At 41.4% G+C, this 18,861-nt stretch overlaps 1 protein-coding gene across 1 annotated transcript in view; it reads right to left on the bottom strand.

Annotated features, from left to right (window-relative positions):
- Positions 1-18,861, bottom strand: part of galnt18b (UDP-N-acetyl-alpha-D-galactosamine:polypeptide N-acetylgalactosaminyltransferase 18b) — a 91,346-nt gene that overhangs the window by 26,024 nt on the left and 46,461 nt on the right. Inside the window, exons 4-6 of the mRNA XM_030089506.1 lie at positions 12,319-12,502; positions 10,395-10,592; positions 10,026-10,140 (exon numbers count right to left, since the gene is read on the bottom strand). Coding sequence (XP_029945366.1) covers positions 10,026-10,140; positions 10,395-10,592; positions 12,319-12,502 — 497 coding nt within the window. The remainder of the gene's footprint in view (positions 1-10,025; positions 10,141-10,394; positions 10,593-12,318; positions 12,503-18,861) is intronic.

The raw sequence follows: 18,861 nt of genomic DNA, 5'->3' as shown, positions 1-18,861 counted from the left end.
AAACTGTGCATGTAACTGAATTGCGTTTGAACTTCATTATTTAATTTTTTCTTTTTATATCAATCTCACAATGTCACAATGTTAAAAATCTACAAGAGTCTCCCCACTGCTCTCTGGGAATAGAAGATCCTGATCCTGACTTGGACCGACATGTGATTTAATGAACCTTTTTTACATGACGACTGACTCCCATCACTTAGCAGTCAAGCATTTATCTTGTGTCGCCTCGCTTTCTGCCGCTGATTGCCTCACCAGAGAGTAGCCTTCATCAAAATGTGAAAGGCTAATTTAAAGCCAGTGTGTGAAAACACAGATCAGAACTATCTTTGAACCTGAATAGCGCTAAATGCATGTTCATTTACCAGAATCCATGTAAAATGCAGTAAACCTGCTTTTTCTATGATGTGAATATCTTCCTTTAGTACAGAAAATTTGCTAATGAATGTTTTATCATGTTCTCTGCCTCATCGTCACACCTGTTTAAAGAATAACCTAAAGATATTAAAATCTCTAAGAGTGATGCTCCGTGAGCTTGTCAGCAGACACAGTGAGCAACATCATGGGCAATGAAAGCAGCAACTGAATTCTATATTCCATCGCATGAATAATGACATTGATGAGAAAATTATTAGGGAATGCTGAGGCTTGATAAGAGCGGAGAGGGGAGGGGGTGAGCGCGCCACTTACTTACCACCATTGTTAATTCAACTGCAGAGATAAACACTCGAGTACAGAATAAATTTTAAAAACAATTTGTTTACGTGGCATATTTGTTGTTTTGTCTTTGCAGGGCGAGCGCACCGATTAGCAGCCCAAGCTTTGCAAGGCAGTCCAATTAGACGTGCAGAGCAGCTTCATGCGCAGAGAAAGTCCTATTTTTAAGACTATTGTACAGATTACATGTCTGAGTGTTCACTTTTTTTAGTGTTTATCTGCTTTATCGAAGCAGAACATCGGCATTTATGAAATCTGAAATGCACCTTTATGGAAATGAAATCTATTTTATTCATTTAGTGCATCAGTTCATGCTAAATTCATCTTTCCAAAGGTGAAAGCTCCATTTTATTTTATTTTTTTCTTCGGCGGACTGTCAAGAACATGTGGATATTGGAAACTGAAATGTAATATTCAGTTCCAGGCAGGCTCTTGTCACACAGTGAGAATGTCTCTGGTTTGAGTCCAAAGTTGAGCATTGGGACATTTTCCGTGTGGAATTTCTCCTTGTGCGCTCATGGCTTTTCTCCAGCAACTGCTTTTTCCCCCACCACACACCAGAAACATGCATTTGAGCATAACTGGTGACTCTGACGTCTCCCGCTGGTGTGTGTGTGTGTGTGTGTGTGTGTGTGTGTGTGTGTGTGTGTGTGTGTGTGTGTGTGTGTGTGTGTGTGTGTGTGTGTGTGTGTGTGTGTGATCATGTGTCTTCCTGCGTTTGCTCTGTGATTGACGTGTCCAGGTTGGATCCTGCTTTCAGTGAAGAGATGCCATGTAGTTCTTCTATCCAATATGTTTGTCCAGATATATCTAGCACATTTGGGAAAAACAAAAAACAAACATGGCCGCACGGTGGCGCGGTGGTTAGCGCTCTTGCCTCACAGCAAGAAGGTCCTGGGTTCAAATACCGGCCGGGGCTCGGGGCCTTTCTGTGTGGAGTTTGCATGTTCTCCCCGTGTGTGCGTGGGTTCCCTCCGGGTACTCCGGCTTCCTCCCACAGTCCAAAAACATGCATGGTAGGTTAATTGGTCACCCTAAAATTGTCCCTAGGTATGAATGTGTGAGTGAATGGTTGTCTGTCTCTACATGTCAGCCCTGCAACAGACTGGCGATCTGTCCAGGGTGTACCCCGCCTTCGCCCACAGCAGCTGGGATCGGCTCCAGCCACCCGCGACCCCAAAAGGGATAAAGCGGCAGAAAATGAATGAATGAATGAATGAAAAAACAAACAACAAAAAAACAACAACAACAACAACAACATAAAGAACACTTTTTGTGTTCTGAGGAACAAAAACAGCCAGGGTCACCTGCTGGCAATTTATCTAAAATCAGCTATCTTCTAACTTCAATCTCTTCAAGGAGGAATTTGATCAAATCCCAATTTATTCTGCAGCTGGACAATCAGTAAGAACTCTCTGCAGAGTCCTGCAACAGATGGCCGGGGCCCTTTGGGATCACATGAGGGACTGAGGACACAGAGAAAGCCTGAATCCAGCTGCGTGAAAATGTTCTGAATGACCGACCTGTCCACTGTGTTTAAAAGACTTTGACAAGGGAGCCAATGGGAACTGTTGCTGTTTGGAGTTCACTCAGGTTCCCTCTCTTTATGGAACTATTTCTGCAGTGTGTATAAGAATTTTATTTAAAGAAGAAAGAAAAAAAAAACTTTTGAAATGAAAAAGAGAAAAAAGAAAATGGGGGTTCGAAACCGGCTGTGTGTCCGTGTCTCCCACGGCTATCGGCTATCCACCACCGTATCCTTTGATATTTCTGCTGATCCTAACTTGGCTGTGGATGTTGCCCTTGAAAATAAATTGCTAATGAAGAATAAATGCATATAAATGTAATTTGTAGTAGACGGGGCCAAAGTAATCCATACAGACAGCTATGTGAAGATTCATAGCCTTGAATAATTAATGTACAGCCGACCATCAGATCCCGTCTATAGCATGGACTCCTCTGAGGGGGTTATAGATGCTGGCTAGTCAGACAGGAAGTCACTGAAGTGTTAATCTGTGCTGGAGTATAACAGCAAAAGTGCAAATATATGAATCATCCACCTAACACAAAAGATGTAATCAGATAAAATAAAGTATTGAGTGCAAATCTGCTCCGTTTTCAGCAGGGATACAGCGTTTATTACGAGAGGCTTTGTCTTCTTTTTCTTTCCCTTTTTCTTATTTTTATATTCTTGCTCTTTTCCTTTCTCACAGTTTTTGACTTTGCGACAGATCACATCCTGTATTTTTATTTATTTATTGCCAAATTAAGATTTATTTGCTGCAGCGCTCTGCTATGGCTGATAGCTTCCACCAACACTTTCATTTCAGTGATAGCTCAAGTCATTTTGTGTTGGTGGGGCTCAGTGCTCCATCGAGTCACTCCACAAGCATTAATGCACACAAACGCATCATTAAATACTAGAAATGAAATAAAAAGTTCTGCATATTATCACTAATAAGTAGGGGTGTGACGAGATCTCACGAGATGAACTCATGAAGAGATTTCTCATATAAATGAAAAGCTGTCTCGCGGGCGCAGTGCAGAAGACTATCAGACTGTGGACTAGTTTGTCTGGCAAATTCCAGTCCAAGCAGACAGGAAAATGGTTAAAAAGCGGTCAAAATACAATTATTAAGTCCTTAAAGTGTCTGTGGCAACGCCACCAAAAGGTCTAGCATATGAACTACATCGTTTTGACTTGTGGGTGCAGACCATTGATAGTATAAAGAAATATGAACCTTTCGTGACGTCACCCATAGCGTTCCAAAATCCCGTTCTGAAGATTTCTGGGAGTTCAGCAGGACGTCTCCATATTGAACATTTGAAACCGGATGGAAATGAGATTGGTCCAGCCTGTCACGTGATCACATCACGTGGACAGAGGAGGCACTGTGATAGGGCGATTTATGCAAAACCTTAACTTGTAGCGCGGTGATTTGCCGGTCCCTCCACTCCCCCCGGGGTCTGTGTCCTGAAAGCAGCACCTGCAACTTTCAGAGGAGCGGACCCGACTGCATCTCGCGAGAACAAACCTGCTTTACGGCGCTCATACGGGAGTACAAGGATAAAAGTGCGTAAAACAAACATGAAACCCTCGCTAATGTTAGCAACGCCACCCTTAGGTGCTCATGGATGGCAGAACCAAAAGACATAAAAAACGACTGACGAGCAGAAAAAAAAGGAAACAGGAGTGAGACGCTCTCTGCATGCCAGGGCGAGGGTGGGGGCGGTGGGGTGACGTGGAGAGCGCTTTCACAGGAGACCAGTAGGGGGAGCGCGAGAGTAAAATTTGCATAGTTCTGCTTTAAGCCCAAAGTTAATTCGATTTCAGGCAAATTTAGCCTCGAAGGTACTTTAATTCAACCAAAAAGATTTTTTTAATTATATTTACCAGAAATGATGCAGGAATTTTCCAAACATTATCAGCTTTTATTTACATTTGAACAAAAAGTGGCATGTCCAAAATTATTCACACACTTCTCAAAAATTAATAGAAAAGCCTTCAATAGCTATTACAGCAATCGATCTCTTTATATAATCACTGAGCAGCTGTTTGTATGTCTGCACTGGCAATTTTGACAATTCATGTTCAGCAATGAACTCCAACTTTTTTGTTTTCAACATATCCTCCATTTAGTCCTCATAGCCTGTCCGTCTAAAGACGCCTGTCTCCAGGGGACACTACCGCCTGGATTTTAGGGTATCTGTGCACAAAATGAACCTGTATTGTTTTGTGAAAGTTGTTTTTTCCAGTCAGATATTTTGTCATTTTAGTTTTCTTAAAAGTAAACTGGAAATCTCGTCTCGTGATTGTGACACGAATATCGCGTCTCGTCTCGTGAGCTGAGTATCTCGTCACACCCCTACTAATAAGTAATAATCTTTGTTGATCACCAACACCTGCAAACAGGCAAATCGAATCTATTTGCTTGAGAGTGGCATTTAACAAAAATTATACAGGATTTGTAGTAAATCAGGCCCACAGTGTCCTCTGTTATTATAGCCCTGTGGTCTCAGTCGACCTCTTGTGGCCCCAGAATCTCTTTGCTGGTCTGTACAGGACAGGTTCAACCCGCAACCACAGAGGCGATATTACAAAATATGAGCATATGTTCTGAGCACTGATCAGCACAGCGTGGCTGGACGGAAATGACATCGAATCCACTTTTAGACGGCTGCACAACAACATTAATAACAACAGCATTCAATAATAGAGCATGAAGTATAGCGCGGAATCAGCTCTAATAGAAAACAATCTCTAGTTAACATTGCAGAGAGATGGCTTTCCCCTGTACAACGAGCATTTCTTTTTCTTTTTAAGAATAGATGATTAAAAAATATAACTATTAAATACTATTATAAAAAGTGAAATTTGTTGTTAGTTTAAGTGAGCAAGCAGAAAAAAGCTTTAGTGCAAAATCAAAAGTGTATCAGTTACATTTTGGGTTTAATGTTACACCTTCTGGTCAGGCCTCCTCCCATCCAGCAGTGTCATCAATGTGTGTGTGTGTGTGTGTGTGTGTGTGTGTGTGTGTGTTTAGGACATTCACCACACCTTTATGTTCGTCCTTTAGAGCCCTGCCAGCTCATAAACCCGCGTTGCAGTCAGTGTACCTTTCAGATTTTTTTTTAAATCCCCCCCTGACCTTTTTTCCCTTGTCTGAGGGCCAACAGGAAGTGCCAGCTCCCCTGCTGCATTTATTGGGCTCACCACGCTTTCACCGCCACCTGGACTTCCACGTGAACCTTGAGCACCTCCACCAACCCAAGCCCCGGCACCACTTCTCTGAATTTACTGGCTCAGAGTTTGTGTTTGCACTTGGCTTCAGGGAACATTTAGACTTACCAGATATTCAAAAAGAAAAGGCGTGTTGCTAATTGGAGGTGAGCTGTTATTTACTTGCTTATAGTTCTTAAGTCATTAATAATAACATCATGAATGAATGAAAAATTTTAATAGGGCCACGATAGTGGTAAATATTTAAAAGTTCTTGAGAAAGATAGTTGGCTACAGAGAATATATCAATATATTAAAATAGCTGAGTTAGATTTAGTACTGTTTAGCTTCAATTACTGAACAACCAGAAAGCTACTGTGGTCCACGAAGCCGTGATTTTCGTACCGGAGGAGTGAATCACTCTCCACATTAGCTCTGTTACACAAAAGACTTTCTCATTGATTGTCCTGTTGGTCTGAGATTTCACAGTAGGGTTGAATAGATTTTGAGCAGCGCAGAGGTCATGAAACGTAATCACTGCTCCTCTACAATTACAGACAGAGTGGGAGAGTGTTTTGCTATTCATCCTGTACAGAAATCAATTTTTTGCATTTTTCATATGATCAGGAAAAGGCAAAAACAGTAAAGCAGAGAGTGAATACTGGCACCAGTCTGATTTATTTTCTCCCAGTTCACTTGAACCTGAATGCAGTGGTTTAGTTTTGACCATTTGATTTCTGTCCCGTCACCAGTGATCACATTTGTCATGTGTACTTCTTAGAACATGACTTTTATGACAACTTGAAAACTGAAAGAAACAGAACTTTGCTCCAAAACACTCTTGATTACGACGGCTCCCAGGCTGACAGTCCATCAACAAAACACATGAAAGAACTGCCAGAGGTTGTCTGGGGAAAAAGCACACACGCGCTCACTCACTGCATATTCTGTGAAAATTCGACAGTCATAGAGCCAAAATTAATTGCTGTGTCCTGAAATAGTCATAACGGCATGAATCAACCAAAATCTGCCTTTCACAAGAATGCAAAATATAGATTATGGTAAGAATAAGAAAGAGTAGACTCATTCAGCATATTCAGTCAAACTTTATTCAAATAAGAGTTTTACATCAAATTGCTCTGCTGTGTACTGCTGTTGTAGGTGTAAAACAGACGTGCTGCAGCCTTGCCATACAGTTATTATTACATCCCTTCATAAGCCATTCATCAAAAGGGCAGCCTGTGTGATTTATTTGTTCGGAGCAACAGGTCAGAGCGTCCTGTGTTTGGTAGTTGATCACACTGTGCAAGCTTTCGAGGTCTGATCAATGATGTCTGTAATTTAACATATTATAGAAGAATAAAATGTCACAGGGAGGACACAGCCTTGGTTTTACATTTCTCTGACTTTGATTTATTCTACATCCTAAGTGTCCTGTTGAAATTACTATTTAAAACGCTCATATAGATAACGCTCTTCCTTATACGGAATATAAATTGTATGCGGAGTATTTGGATGGAATCTACTGAGTATATCATTGTTCTGACAGTAATGGTATTTTATTGCCACTTCCATAAATACTGTGCACAAAGCCCGCTGCATAATTGTTTTTCATCGCCCTCAATGATACCCATCCCTCAACACAACCTTGTTGGCAGTGGCTGAGAGTGATGGTGAGGGCTCAGGTCTTCTTGTGATGTATCGTCCCAAGCCGGCTGCATTTGGCGCAACACCCAGAACTCACAGGTGTTTTGGGAAATCATTTGTATTATAATTCCGTTTCAAGGTCCTGAGGCAATTTTCTGTATGTTGTTTCGTATATTCTTCCTTGAAGGATCGCCTCACAAAAACTATATGTTTTTTTTCCACCAGAATTCATATTCGGGTTTCCAGAAAAACTAATCAACACATTGTTTCCTTGAAGCGCGACTGGGCAGCCAACGCAGGGAGACAGCTGTTGTGGTTCTCGCGCTGCACTGAAATATACAGAGAACACACTTCCCAGCTCCAACAGCCACTCTTCAAAGGTTTACTGGAAGACGCCAGAGACAGCATTACTGCCACTTCCCTGAACTCACATGGCCGTTGAGCCTGCCTGACGCCAAAGGTAAACATGATAACTGAAAGATGTGAATTAATAAGAGCTGGGTTAGGGTCCATCTGGGTGGAAGCGCCACGGTTTCACAATAGTTTGAGGTGAAAACAATACAACACCAAATACAAACGATAATTTCTTGTTCTAAAGATGCTTCCCATCTCATCGCAGAGGCCTGATCTGTTCTGTCCAACAATGCGTAAAATTTTTCTGGATGTTCTTTCAAAGTATCTTCAATCTGATGAAGCCTCTTGAATGATTACGGTATGACAGTTTTCACAGACAAGGATGACCTTGCTTAGCTTTAAACTGAAACAATCACATAATATTGCATTGAGATGATCCTACTTTAACCAGCTGAAAATCTCAGTCTCATAAATTACTACACTCTCATCTATAGTTCAATGGTTTTAAAAAAAACAGAACACTGGATAGAAATAAATAGAAAGACCGAACGTTACACTTCCACTTTATGACTAAGTATGGGCAGCGAGCTGCAGTTCATTCCACCCTGACATTACCAAGGACAGCCCTTTCAAAGCCCAGCCAAAGCCTGTAGCCTGTTGGCCTGGTTTGTGAGCGTCTCTGAGGATCCGTCAGCAGCCAGTCCGTGCACTGGCAGGTGGTCTGGAGGCATAACCAATGCTGCCCTGACACATCGGCAGGCAGGCAGACAGGCAGCCAGACCCACAGACAGACAGGCAGATACAGACGGCCCCAGCTGAGGGATTGCTAATCTGAGGCTAAGCCAAGGTCCTCCAGTGCCGGAGCTCCCAGCTCCCTGTGTCACCCTCTGTTTCAAAAACGCTACATAACTATAAACTACACTCACCTCCAGGCAAGGGCACTTTTTTTTCCAAACACACTGGAGCCAACTAAGTAAACAACACAGTGGGGCAAAATTAAACCGGAGTCTAAGACATGAAGCAACGAAGCAGAAGGATGGCTTCAAATGATTGTATGAGATTAAATCATCACTGCGACCAGTTTTAAAACAGTCAGTTGGCCTATTATCGGGATAAAAAATTCTGAAAGTATGCAATTTCTGCAGAAAATTACTTTACAAGACTAATCTCTCTTTCTCAGCGATGATTGCATCTCTGCCATTAGCGAGGATGGATATTTCCACACTCGCCATTCTGTGATAAACTTGTCTCCATTTCCTTCCTCACAAAGCAATCTAGCGCGAGTGCAGCTAAGGAAGAGCCATCCCCCGCTCCGTGCTGCTATTGAACACCCTGATAGCTGCGTTAATGGCCGAGGTACAGTACATGTGTGGTATCATTAGCCATTCCTAAGGAGGGCAGTTCTGTCCGTTGCCCATCTGTGTGCCGTGCTGCTGAACTGAAAGCACACCAAATGATTTCCAGCTCCCAGCGAGAGCTGATGATGCTGTACGAATTAATTATAGCACTGCAACGAAGACGCGCGGCGGCGGCGGAGGCAGCGCGTCTCTCTACTGTGAACAATGTTAGCATTCGGTTCACACCTCAGCGAGAACAGTAACAATGACTTTGAGCCCTGCGAGTCTCACGTGCGCTCCCGGCAGATCAACCAGGGACGGAGGCGATCATTCAGACTTCAGAATTAATTAGCAATGATCATTTGTTCTAACTAAAACTACACAAGCGAGAGAGAGAGAGAGAGAGAGAGAAAGAAGGAGAGCAAAGGGATTAATTTTCTCTCTATTCACTTCCTTCTGAGCATTGGCATCGCTTCACATTTGTTGCAGAGGGTGGGATTTGGCATACTGACTCTTTTATTTTTATTTTGAACAAATCAGGTAAGAACACACACGCTGGTGATGATATGGGCACACTGCTGATACATCAAATGGTAATTTAAATGAAAGTCATTGCATAATTTTAATGTTTTTTGTGATGATTGCATATTTTTTCAGTCATAATCTACAAAATCCAACCTACAGAAATGTGACTTTGTCAAATACAACTCAGGAGTATAGAAACATTTTAACTGACTTTATTCAGCCCCTTTAAACCCGCTCCATACAACTTATTGTGCCGACGTCGATCCCAGTTCGAAAGTTAGGTGACCCCTGGACAGGTCACCAGGTGATCACAGGGAAAACCAGAAAGACTCATAGCAACACAGACACAGATGCATTTTCTTACAGATCAATTAAGTGAACCAAACACGAATGTAGGAACTGCAGGAGTGCTTGGAAAAAGCCAATGAACGCCCAGGCACATCAATCAAACTCACCACAGAAAAGACCTGAGCAGTCCAGAATCACACCGGGAACATTCTCACTGTGAGATGACGGTGTTGACCACTTACGACAACCCTGCTTCAAAATCCCCTTCAAACCTTCACTACCTCAAGAGCCATCTTTAAACCCATGAGTCATATGCCCTCAGAGAAAAATGAGATCTGAAGACCAGACTGAGGACATTAACTGTCGACATCGCAGCGTGTTCTCCACACTTTACCTGGATGAACAGTTGCCAGTGGTCAGAGGAGGGACTTTACACTCACCCTGATGCCCAGCTCGACATTTTCTCCCCCGTACACCTCCATCCCTTCATCCAGCAGACCAATCTCCTCAAAGTACAGCCGATCCACCACAAAGCAGCCAATCAGTGCCGGGCTCCTGAGGGGATATAAAAAGATGCAGATGAGCTTTGTTTTCTGGTTCCACAGGTAATGTTAGGAGGGCACAGTTGCTATAGCTACAGCAATGAGGAGAAAAGATGAGTGACCTTGTTGAAGATATAATTCACTCATGAGTGCTGTATCAATTGCTGTTTTAGCTGGGTTGACGACTGTTTTTTTTTTTTTTTTTTTTGATTCAAGAAACATACGTAAAGTGATTGTGGGAATGGAGTCAGCGCTGCGTTCACTCACTGGATTGGTGCACTCCTGTTGCCCTGGTGCCACCAGGACTTGGGCGGATTGAGGTAGCGGCACCAAAGCTCCCAGTCGAAGCCCTGGGCCGACAGCGGGTATTCTTCAATCTCGAATGTGTCATACTTGATGTTATCGAATGACGGAGAGATTATGCGAGTTCTGTCCTCTTTAATTCTCTGCAGAATGGGTTCAGCCCTGCAAACACGGGGAGAGAATGTCATTTCACTGTGAGTGTTAGGTTTGACTGGCTTTCTTCATTACTGCTGTGATCACGCTTGTCATGTAGGGGACTTGAAAAAGAACAATTTCACAGGAGGAATTCACTTCAATTTATTATTCTGACAAGGCATTTCCACCCATTTTATAACTTTTTATTAAACGGGTATTCTTATCAGAATGTGAAGAGATTAGATATCCTTCTCCATTGTGAGCAAACATTTACAGTAAACAGTGGCAGAAAACAATCTTATAGTCTCCATATCTTCTCCTTTTATTGGCGAATAAGGTCAGAGACTGAATGAGCTTTAAAGTTTTGTTTTTTTTTTTTTGAAAAAGATTCAAGGTCTTTATGGTCCCAGTAAAATCCGCCAGCTGATGACTAGTCCAACAGTTTTTCTACTGTAGTCTGCACCAGGCACAACAAAGTGACCTTCTTGATGTTGGGAAATTGCTTAGGGAAAAAAAAAAAGAAAAAGAAATGCAGAGTTAATATCTAAATCATAAGTTATGAATTTTGTGGAAGATTCCGATTTAGATTTATGCTGCGAGTCAAAAATAGCTTCATTAAAAAGAGCTTTCTACCTGCTTCATCCAGTCCTGACTGAGAGGCCTCGCAGCTGTAAGTGTTTTAAATGTCTCCATCTTCCTCTGCTCCTCATTCAAATGAATGGGTCATTATCGGGCTTCTGCAGGGCTTGATGACACATTCATCTGAATCAAGGTGACATCCAAGATGGCGAGGCCACCGGGCCCCCAGGACTGAGGCTGGAACGCTCTGTTTTATACCACCGTCATGTTGTGGCTGCAGTAAAATCTGAAGCTATAGCCAGAAGCATCTTATCTCAGCTTAGCTTAACATAAACTAAAGCCAAAGAAAGCAACATTCGCCAACCAAAACCCCTGAATCTCCCTGTAGGATATATTACACTGTACACTGGTTGTTTGGAGTAGGCAGATTTAGGCCTGATAGAGGCTTTTTTTCAAGGGTGGAAATACAACACTAGATAAAAAGCAAACCTGCAGGCTTTGTTTTTAAATTGAATAATGCTGCAGATTTTCCTTTCTTAGAGACAGGTTTATGAAGTTCCGCTGAATGGAAATATTTTTTTTCTCACACTGTCTGGTAAAGCTGTGTTTTATCAGCTAATTCAGTATATTTTGTAACACACGCATATTTGAAATGATCTGCCAACATCATTTGAAGTCGATCCAAGCAGCACCTACTCATCTGAATCGGTGCAGTAATGTTTGAATATCTTTTCAGCAGACTTCGTTTTTCTTGCGTCTTTGGCTGGAAAGTTAGTTTGGCTCTTGTTAGTAAGCAAGTCTCACCAGAGGGTGAGATGCTCTGATTTATACCACTGTCATGGATGGAGCAGTGAAAAGAAACCTATAGATTCTTTATCACCACCTTTCGAAATATAAACTGTAACCAAAGCACACAAAATGTAGCACGCTCTCAGTTAATACCATAGCTTCCATTAGCCTGGACAATGCTTGTTATGTGTAGGCAGTTTTGGGTGTAAGAGAGAGTTTCTGTCTATGATGGGAACACAGCGGTAGAAAAAGAGCAAAGCTGCAGGCTTTTGTTTTTAAATGAAATGATTTTCTGTAAACCCACGCAGAGTGGTTGGACTCGTGAACCTGTGCTCTTCTGTTGAGCTGAGCTAATCTCACGCTGCACTTGTGGCGAGTGACTCACCAGCCGACACTGAACTCGACGTGGGCATCAAACAGGGCAACAACTGGGGCAGTGGCGGCTCTCCACCCACTCACTCTGGACCGGATCAAACCCTCCTGCTTGGTATGCCGCACCATCTTGATGAAACCTGGACGCTGGCTGTTTGTCTCAGACACAAAGTCCTGCAGCTTCTCCTTCAGCTCATCTGCAAAACACAAAGACACACACCAGAAATTCACATCGCTGTTTCAAACATCCGAAGATCCCTTTAGAGGTCATCTAAATGAGCGGGACACGCTTGTGAGCAAACTTTCACCCGCAAAAACGTCATCGTGTCGTCCTCCAGTGGGAAGTGTTTTCTTGGTAGGAGGCCAGAAGTTCTCACGCTTCGCTGCTTTGATCATTGAACCACGTAGACAGCAGCTTGAGCCGACACTGCAGACCCGCGTGGGGCTTACCAATCATAACGGGATATTGCAATATTGAGTACTCGTCCTGCAGTGCTTTTCAGAACACAGAGCGAGGAGATGAGGGAAGTCCGTGCAGCTTGATGTTTGGCTTAAAGGTTTATCTCCATTATTACCTGAGCCGTATACTGTCCGATTAAGCCCGCCCTGAAGGATGATGGTCATCTCTGACATGACGGCGGATCATTATTTTCCTTTCAAGTCGTAAGCGGTTACACAGATTCAACAATTATTCTCAAAAAGCAAGAAATAAACAGACACGTGTAGAAATATCGATGCAGTATTTCTCAGCCTGGAGTCTGGATTAGAGTCTGGAACTCCTTAAGGGGGTGCCAGAGATCACAAAGGCGACCTGGGGCTTCATCGACTCTGACACTGTCAAAATCAGATATGCACATGTTAAGGGCAATCATAATAACGCGATGAGGGGTCAGCAGCCTTTCCAACTCAGACTGTCAACATTCTGAAACTGCAGTCAATATCTCAAAAGGACTTCGGGCAAAACGAAATCATCACACAACTTCATACTGTACTATCGAGCACATAAGTATAAAAAAAAGGCATGTTGCATAATTTTTTTATGTAAATCACCTTAGGCTGTGTTTTCACTGTTTCGCTTTTAACCAGTGGTACCTTTAGAGTTTAAAGGAAAGCAGCAGCGAGTAGATAAAAGGTGACTGCTGTGAAATCATGCTGTGAGGGGCTTTTTTAGAGGCAGGTTCATGAAGTTAAAACAAGTCTGATATTCACAACAAAAGGGTTCTGTTTGGTCTGCTACCTTGTAATAAGCTGCCTCGTTAGAAATACAAATAAAAGGAGAGCATTTTCTTCATATATTCACATTTATCCCAATCCCACAGCAACACTGGAAGCTGTTTCAGTACTGACTCATCTGAATATGTGAAATAATTGTTAAAATATCTTTTCAGCAGTTTTTTTTCTCTCTCCCGATTTGGTTTGATAGTTTGGCACCTGTTAGAAAACAAGTCTCACAGCTCAACACTGAGCACATCTACAATACTGAATATCAATAGGTAAAGCTGGAGTATGTACCTGGATCTTAATCTTTTCATCAGCAACCCCTTCAGAGGTTGGAAAAAAGAAGTGATTATTTTTTTAACTATATGTGGAGAGCTAGATTTTCAGTCTTCATATACAGACAAGTGTCCATGAGAAGAAGTCCTGCAGAGGTGGTTAAAATCATGAAAATTTAAACGTCACAATTGAAGATTATAATTAAAGAAATGCAGTAATAGTTAATGCTAATGAAAAAACTAGAAGTTTGTTTTCTTTAAAACTGCACAACCTCATGGGTATTCCACTTTTCTCCCCAAGTGGGTGTTTGCTCAGGTTGACCTTGAATGCGAATGTGATATCTACAGTCCAGAGAGAATAATAACAAGGATAAGCTGACCCTCCTAAACAGATCTAACACGCCTTCAATACAAGAGCTGGAGCAAACAAACTGTCCTGAGAGGAAACGTCCCCAGGAAACACCAGTTAAGTCACCTGTACGGAGAGGCTGGTAGTGTGTAATGGCACAATGAAACTTCATAATGAAGAGAAACTTAGTGGTGGCCGCAAGAGTCAGCTGAGAAAATAAAAATATTAACAAGAAATACATAGAGACACATTAGAGTCAGAGATTCAGAAAGTTTTTTTTCTGTGCATCTTGGTTCTTGAGACACTGAAATATTTCCCACAAGGCAATAAACCCATCTGAGGCAGAATAATTCTCACCACAATGAATACTGAAAGAATATATTATAGGCAAGAGCTTGATACAGAGCGAAATGATTCATTTTCTTTTAATGATCTGAAACACACAACTGAAGTGCATTTAGCGTCTCCCCAAATCCACTTGTTTAAAGGTAAACAACTGGAGTCCACAGGTAGACAACATAACAGCGTAACACTCTGAGACCATCCATCTTTTCTGCAGTACTGGGGTAGTGTTGGTGGGGGCGTACGTGGTCCTGGGCTTTCCCCGGATAAGACGGAACAGAAGTGGGAAAGAAGAGGATGATAAGTAAGTCAGCCATCTACTATGGACAACTCTTCCTACACCCTGCATGAGAGGAGTTTTCAGTGAAGAGAGCTCATTCAGCAGCAGACTGCTGGACTCTTCATGTGAAAGAGGGCTCTACCTCTAGTGCTTCATTCCCGCAGAGTCCTCCAGAACACCGAGCCCGGCCTGGTGAATATGGTGCTTTATCATGTGTCTTACTCACATGTGTGCTGTATATAGACCATAAAGTATATATAGGGTGAAGGTGCAATGTCATCTTGTGTTATCTTATGTTATCTTATTAATAATAGATATGATAAAGAACAGAACTGAAAAAATAAACTAGAGTTGACAGAACGTCCCTTTAAAAGCCACAGGACCAATCCCCTCACAGACTGTTATTGTACAGACTGATTTCTAACGCCGCATGCTTGTTTGCTGTTGTGCTGCATCCTTCCTTGGCAACATGAGGGTTACTTTAATAACATGCCCCTGAAGTAGCACTAGAACGCTGAACCACTGACTCGAGACTGAGTTTTCTGTGGTTAATCTACTTTTAAGCCGTCTCATGGTAGCAATGCACCATCACTGGGCGTGACAGCTCCACCCTTTGAAGGACAATATGACCAAGGCTGCTCGGAAAGATACGTAAGCGCATCTATTATTTAAACAGTGCTGCTGATGGTTGGTAAATTTATGAATGTATCAGTTTGACACCAGCAACACTTGGTCCTGCTTTGTAAGATAGAGCCCTCTGCGAGTTCCTGCAGTCCAATAATATGAGTAATTTGTCCCAACTTTTATACTGTCTGACATAAAGTTACAGCAAAGTATTTCTTCTACAAGTTCAAGTTTCCATACATTTATCAAAGAGATTGCTCTCATAATTCTTTTACTTTGGACTAACAAAACAACAGTTACCGTAGTTACTCATGCAAACAGCTGCTACAAATCAGTAATAATTCCTAATTCATCAATTATTTAGATATCTTCATGAGCGTATCAATTGATGATGAGGTGCCACCATGATTCATAACAAATCATAATATAGTTTATTATGCCACAAAAGGGCTGACAGTCAACTATCATCAGTCTCTTGGGACTCGCCGCCTGCTGAGGCTACAGAGGAAAGCAATGGTCTTTGGAATGGTGTTGAACAGCAACAAACAGCTAACAGGTCTTTAACAACGTTGTGCAGCCGTTCAGTAAATCCTTCATATTCAGACTTTCAAGGTTGTTTTTTTTTTTCTTTGCTCATTAAATAAAGAGCCAACCTTATTGTGAAGGCATCGTTTCATTTCCTTCTATTATACCACTGAAGGAACCTGCGCTCAACAGCAAACAATAAATACTTTCTTTAGTTATAGCTGACTAACATTTTCTTTACCTTTTTATTTAGAGAATTCACAGTGAAGTTATACGTATGTACGACGTGTCTGTCACCAGGCAACACGTATTTCACTGATCACTGATTGACAACACTGCTTGTGTAACCTGAGATGGTTGTCTGCGTGTCAATTGCTGTGTATTCTCTTCATGCATGTTCGAACTAAATATTGTTCATTACCCAGCAGGCCGTTCTATTAGCACAGCAGATGGTCAATCTGCATGGATGCAAGTCTCACAGTTCTTGTGCAATTTGCACTGCGCATTCTGTCTTTTTTTACCCTGCAACTTGGTGTTTGTGAAAAAAAACAAACAAACCCAAACTTAAAATTAAAGTCACTTTAAAATATCCTACTGATAGTAGCTTTTGCTCCATGATCAGATTATGGGTCCACTGGCAGTTTGCTCAAAACACTGTGGGCACATGTTGGTAAAGCACAAATGGACCCTGCTTGTATATTTATTACAGCTGGCAGAAGTGCACAGACTCCAGATTTGGCTTCTTTTTTTGTGGCTGATATCAGCCCAGCGTTTGAATGCCCCGCAGCTTCCACTGCCCAGGCCTGCAGCAACGGCTGGATGGCAGTCCAACTCATTTTCAAGAGCAGTTGCGACTTTTTTGCAAACCTAAAGTGCCTAATGACACATTGAGTGTTTTTTTTTTTAATCACAACTTTTAAAAGAGAGCTAAGACAATGTACACATTTCTTCTTGTCAAAAAAAAACTCTCTTTCCAATAAAGTCTACCTGCTGTCTGTGTTGTGGGAGAGAAGAGAGTGAACCCTTAGACATATGATGATACAATGATACGTCTCTGACACAGGAATATGGCACTATATGGAAATACTGCAACAAGCATTAGTAGTCCGGATATAATGAAATCCAAATGTACTCAGTCAGACACCAAGAGCTTGTTTATAATAACACTGAACTTCACTGAATGCCAATGTTCTCACTGGTGAGGAAATCAGGACGGAGGACAGAACATCCATCAGACTATTAACAGAGACCGAGAAAACAAAACAAGACAGAGGTATTCAATTATGATTTAGTTTCATTGTTATTTATCTTTGCTCTTGTTATTATGATTTATTCTGTGTTTTAGTTAATACTGGTTTGCTGGTGTTATTTTAGTGTTTAATCTTAGCAGTGAAAACAGGCATTTTTAATGTATTAATGATAGTTTTGCAACAAAGCTTCAATGTACTATTCTATTTGAATTATTTTACCTCAACTGTGAGGTTATAGGAGGAAATGCATGTGGTGTGACAACTTAAAAAGTCTACAATGTAAGTTTGAACCACTTCTTGCGTGATCCATTGTAAAAAGGAAAAGCCAATTAGACCCTCGGTTGCTGTAATTAATTCTTTTTTTTTAATTCTTTTTTGCATGACAGTACAGTAAGTTTGATGGCTCAGTTTTAATAATCAGTATCTATCTATTAGGGATGCAAATTATCGAGCAATTCATTAATCGATAGTTGTTTCATCTTATTGATCGATTATCGATTAATTGATCAGCGGCAAGTTTTCTGAGAAGCTGAATTTCCCTCTGAATCAATAGGTTCCTTTCTACGAAAATGCTGTCTTTCTAATTATAGAGAAAATGCATTTATTATTATAAGATTTATTCTTAACAGCAGGGAACAACACATTCACACATGAAACAACGCAATGACAAGGCTACTTTAATGCTACTAGAAACATGAAAATAAAAAAGTGCACTGTCTGTTAGAAGCAAAACAAACTTGTCAAATAGTACGTTCATTAACAGAACAAAAATGAAGGTAACGATTAATTGCAATTAATTCATTTTAATCGAGTAATTTCTTATTGACAATTAATCAATAATCGATTAATTGTTTGAATCCCTACTATCTATACATCCATCTATTTATCTATCTATCTTTCTATTTACAACAACTCAACTGTGAATGGTGCAGAAGGTCACAGGACTTACTAGTTACTTATTTCATCCATGCACACATTTTTAAACTGTGTTTCTTCCCACTGAGAAAAGTTCATTGTTCTGATATTTTTACATGTATTTTTCCCTCAGTAAACTCTGTTTACCTGATGGACCCTCAGTATTTATGAAGCTCAGCCCAGCCTGCAAATTTCTGTATTTCACAGTTTCAAGTGGCTTTTAAGCTATTAGTCAAAAATCATCTTCACCATTAAAAACTATGATTCACTGAACAGAGTGAAAGTTCGAACTTCTGCCTGTAAAACGACTCCGTACATTCATCACTCTGCACCATGGAGGCCAAACTCTCAACAGCAGGAACAGGACAAAAACATATTTTTGAGTGGAGAGGGCTATTAAAGTAAAAGATCGAATCATCAGTCTTCTCACTGTCTGTCTAATAAGTGAACTCCCCTCAAAAATCCTCCTCTTACACAAACCAGCCTTTCTCGGGCCACAGCTTAGGACATTATCCAATTAAAGAGGAATCAGCTAGGTCAATTTGCCCTTTTCTCCCTTGATGGCTACACATTCTCCCGCATGCTAATGCCTCTCACAGGTGGGCCGTGACAGTGGCGGATAACTAATGTAAAGTCGTGGACGCCGGGAGGTTAGCTCTGGATGGTGACCTCCCCCAGCAATCTCAGCAGCATCACGGGTCAACAGGCTAACAACATTTAGCACAGATAAGATTCACAGTCATGGTGATAATGATAACAGCAGGCCTATCAGGCACAG

Source organism: Salarias fasciatus, chromosome 1 (genome assembly GCF_902148845.1).
Source record: "Salarias fasciatus chromosome 1, fSalaFa1.1, whole genome shotgun sequence".
Classification (NCBI taxonomy): domain Eukaryota; kingdom Metazoa; phylum Chordata; class Actinopteri; order Blenniiformes; family Blenniidae; genus Salarias; species Salarias fasciatus.
The sequence above is the reverse complement of the archived record's forward strand: the minus strand, read 5'-3'. Positions and strand labels throughout refer to the sequence as shown.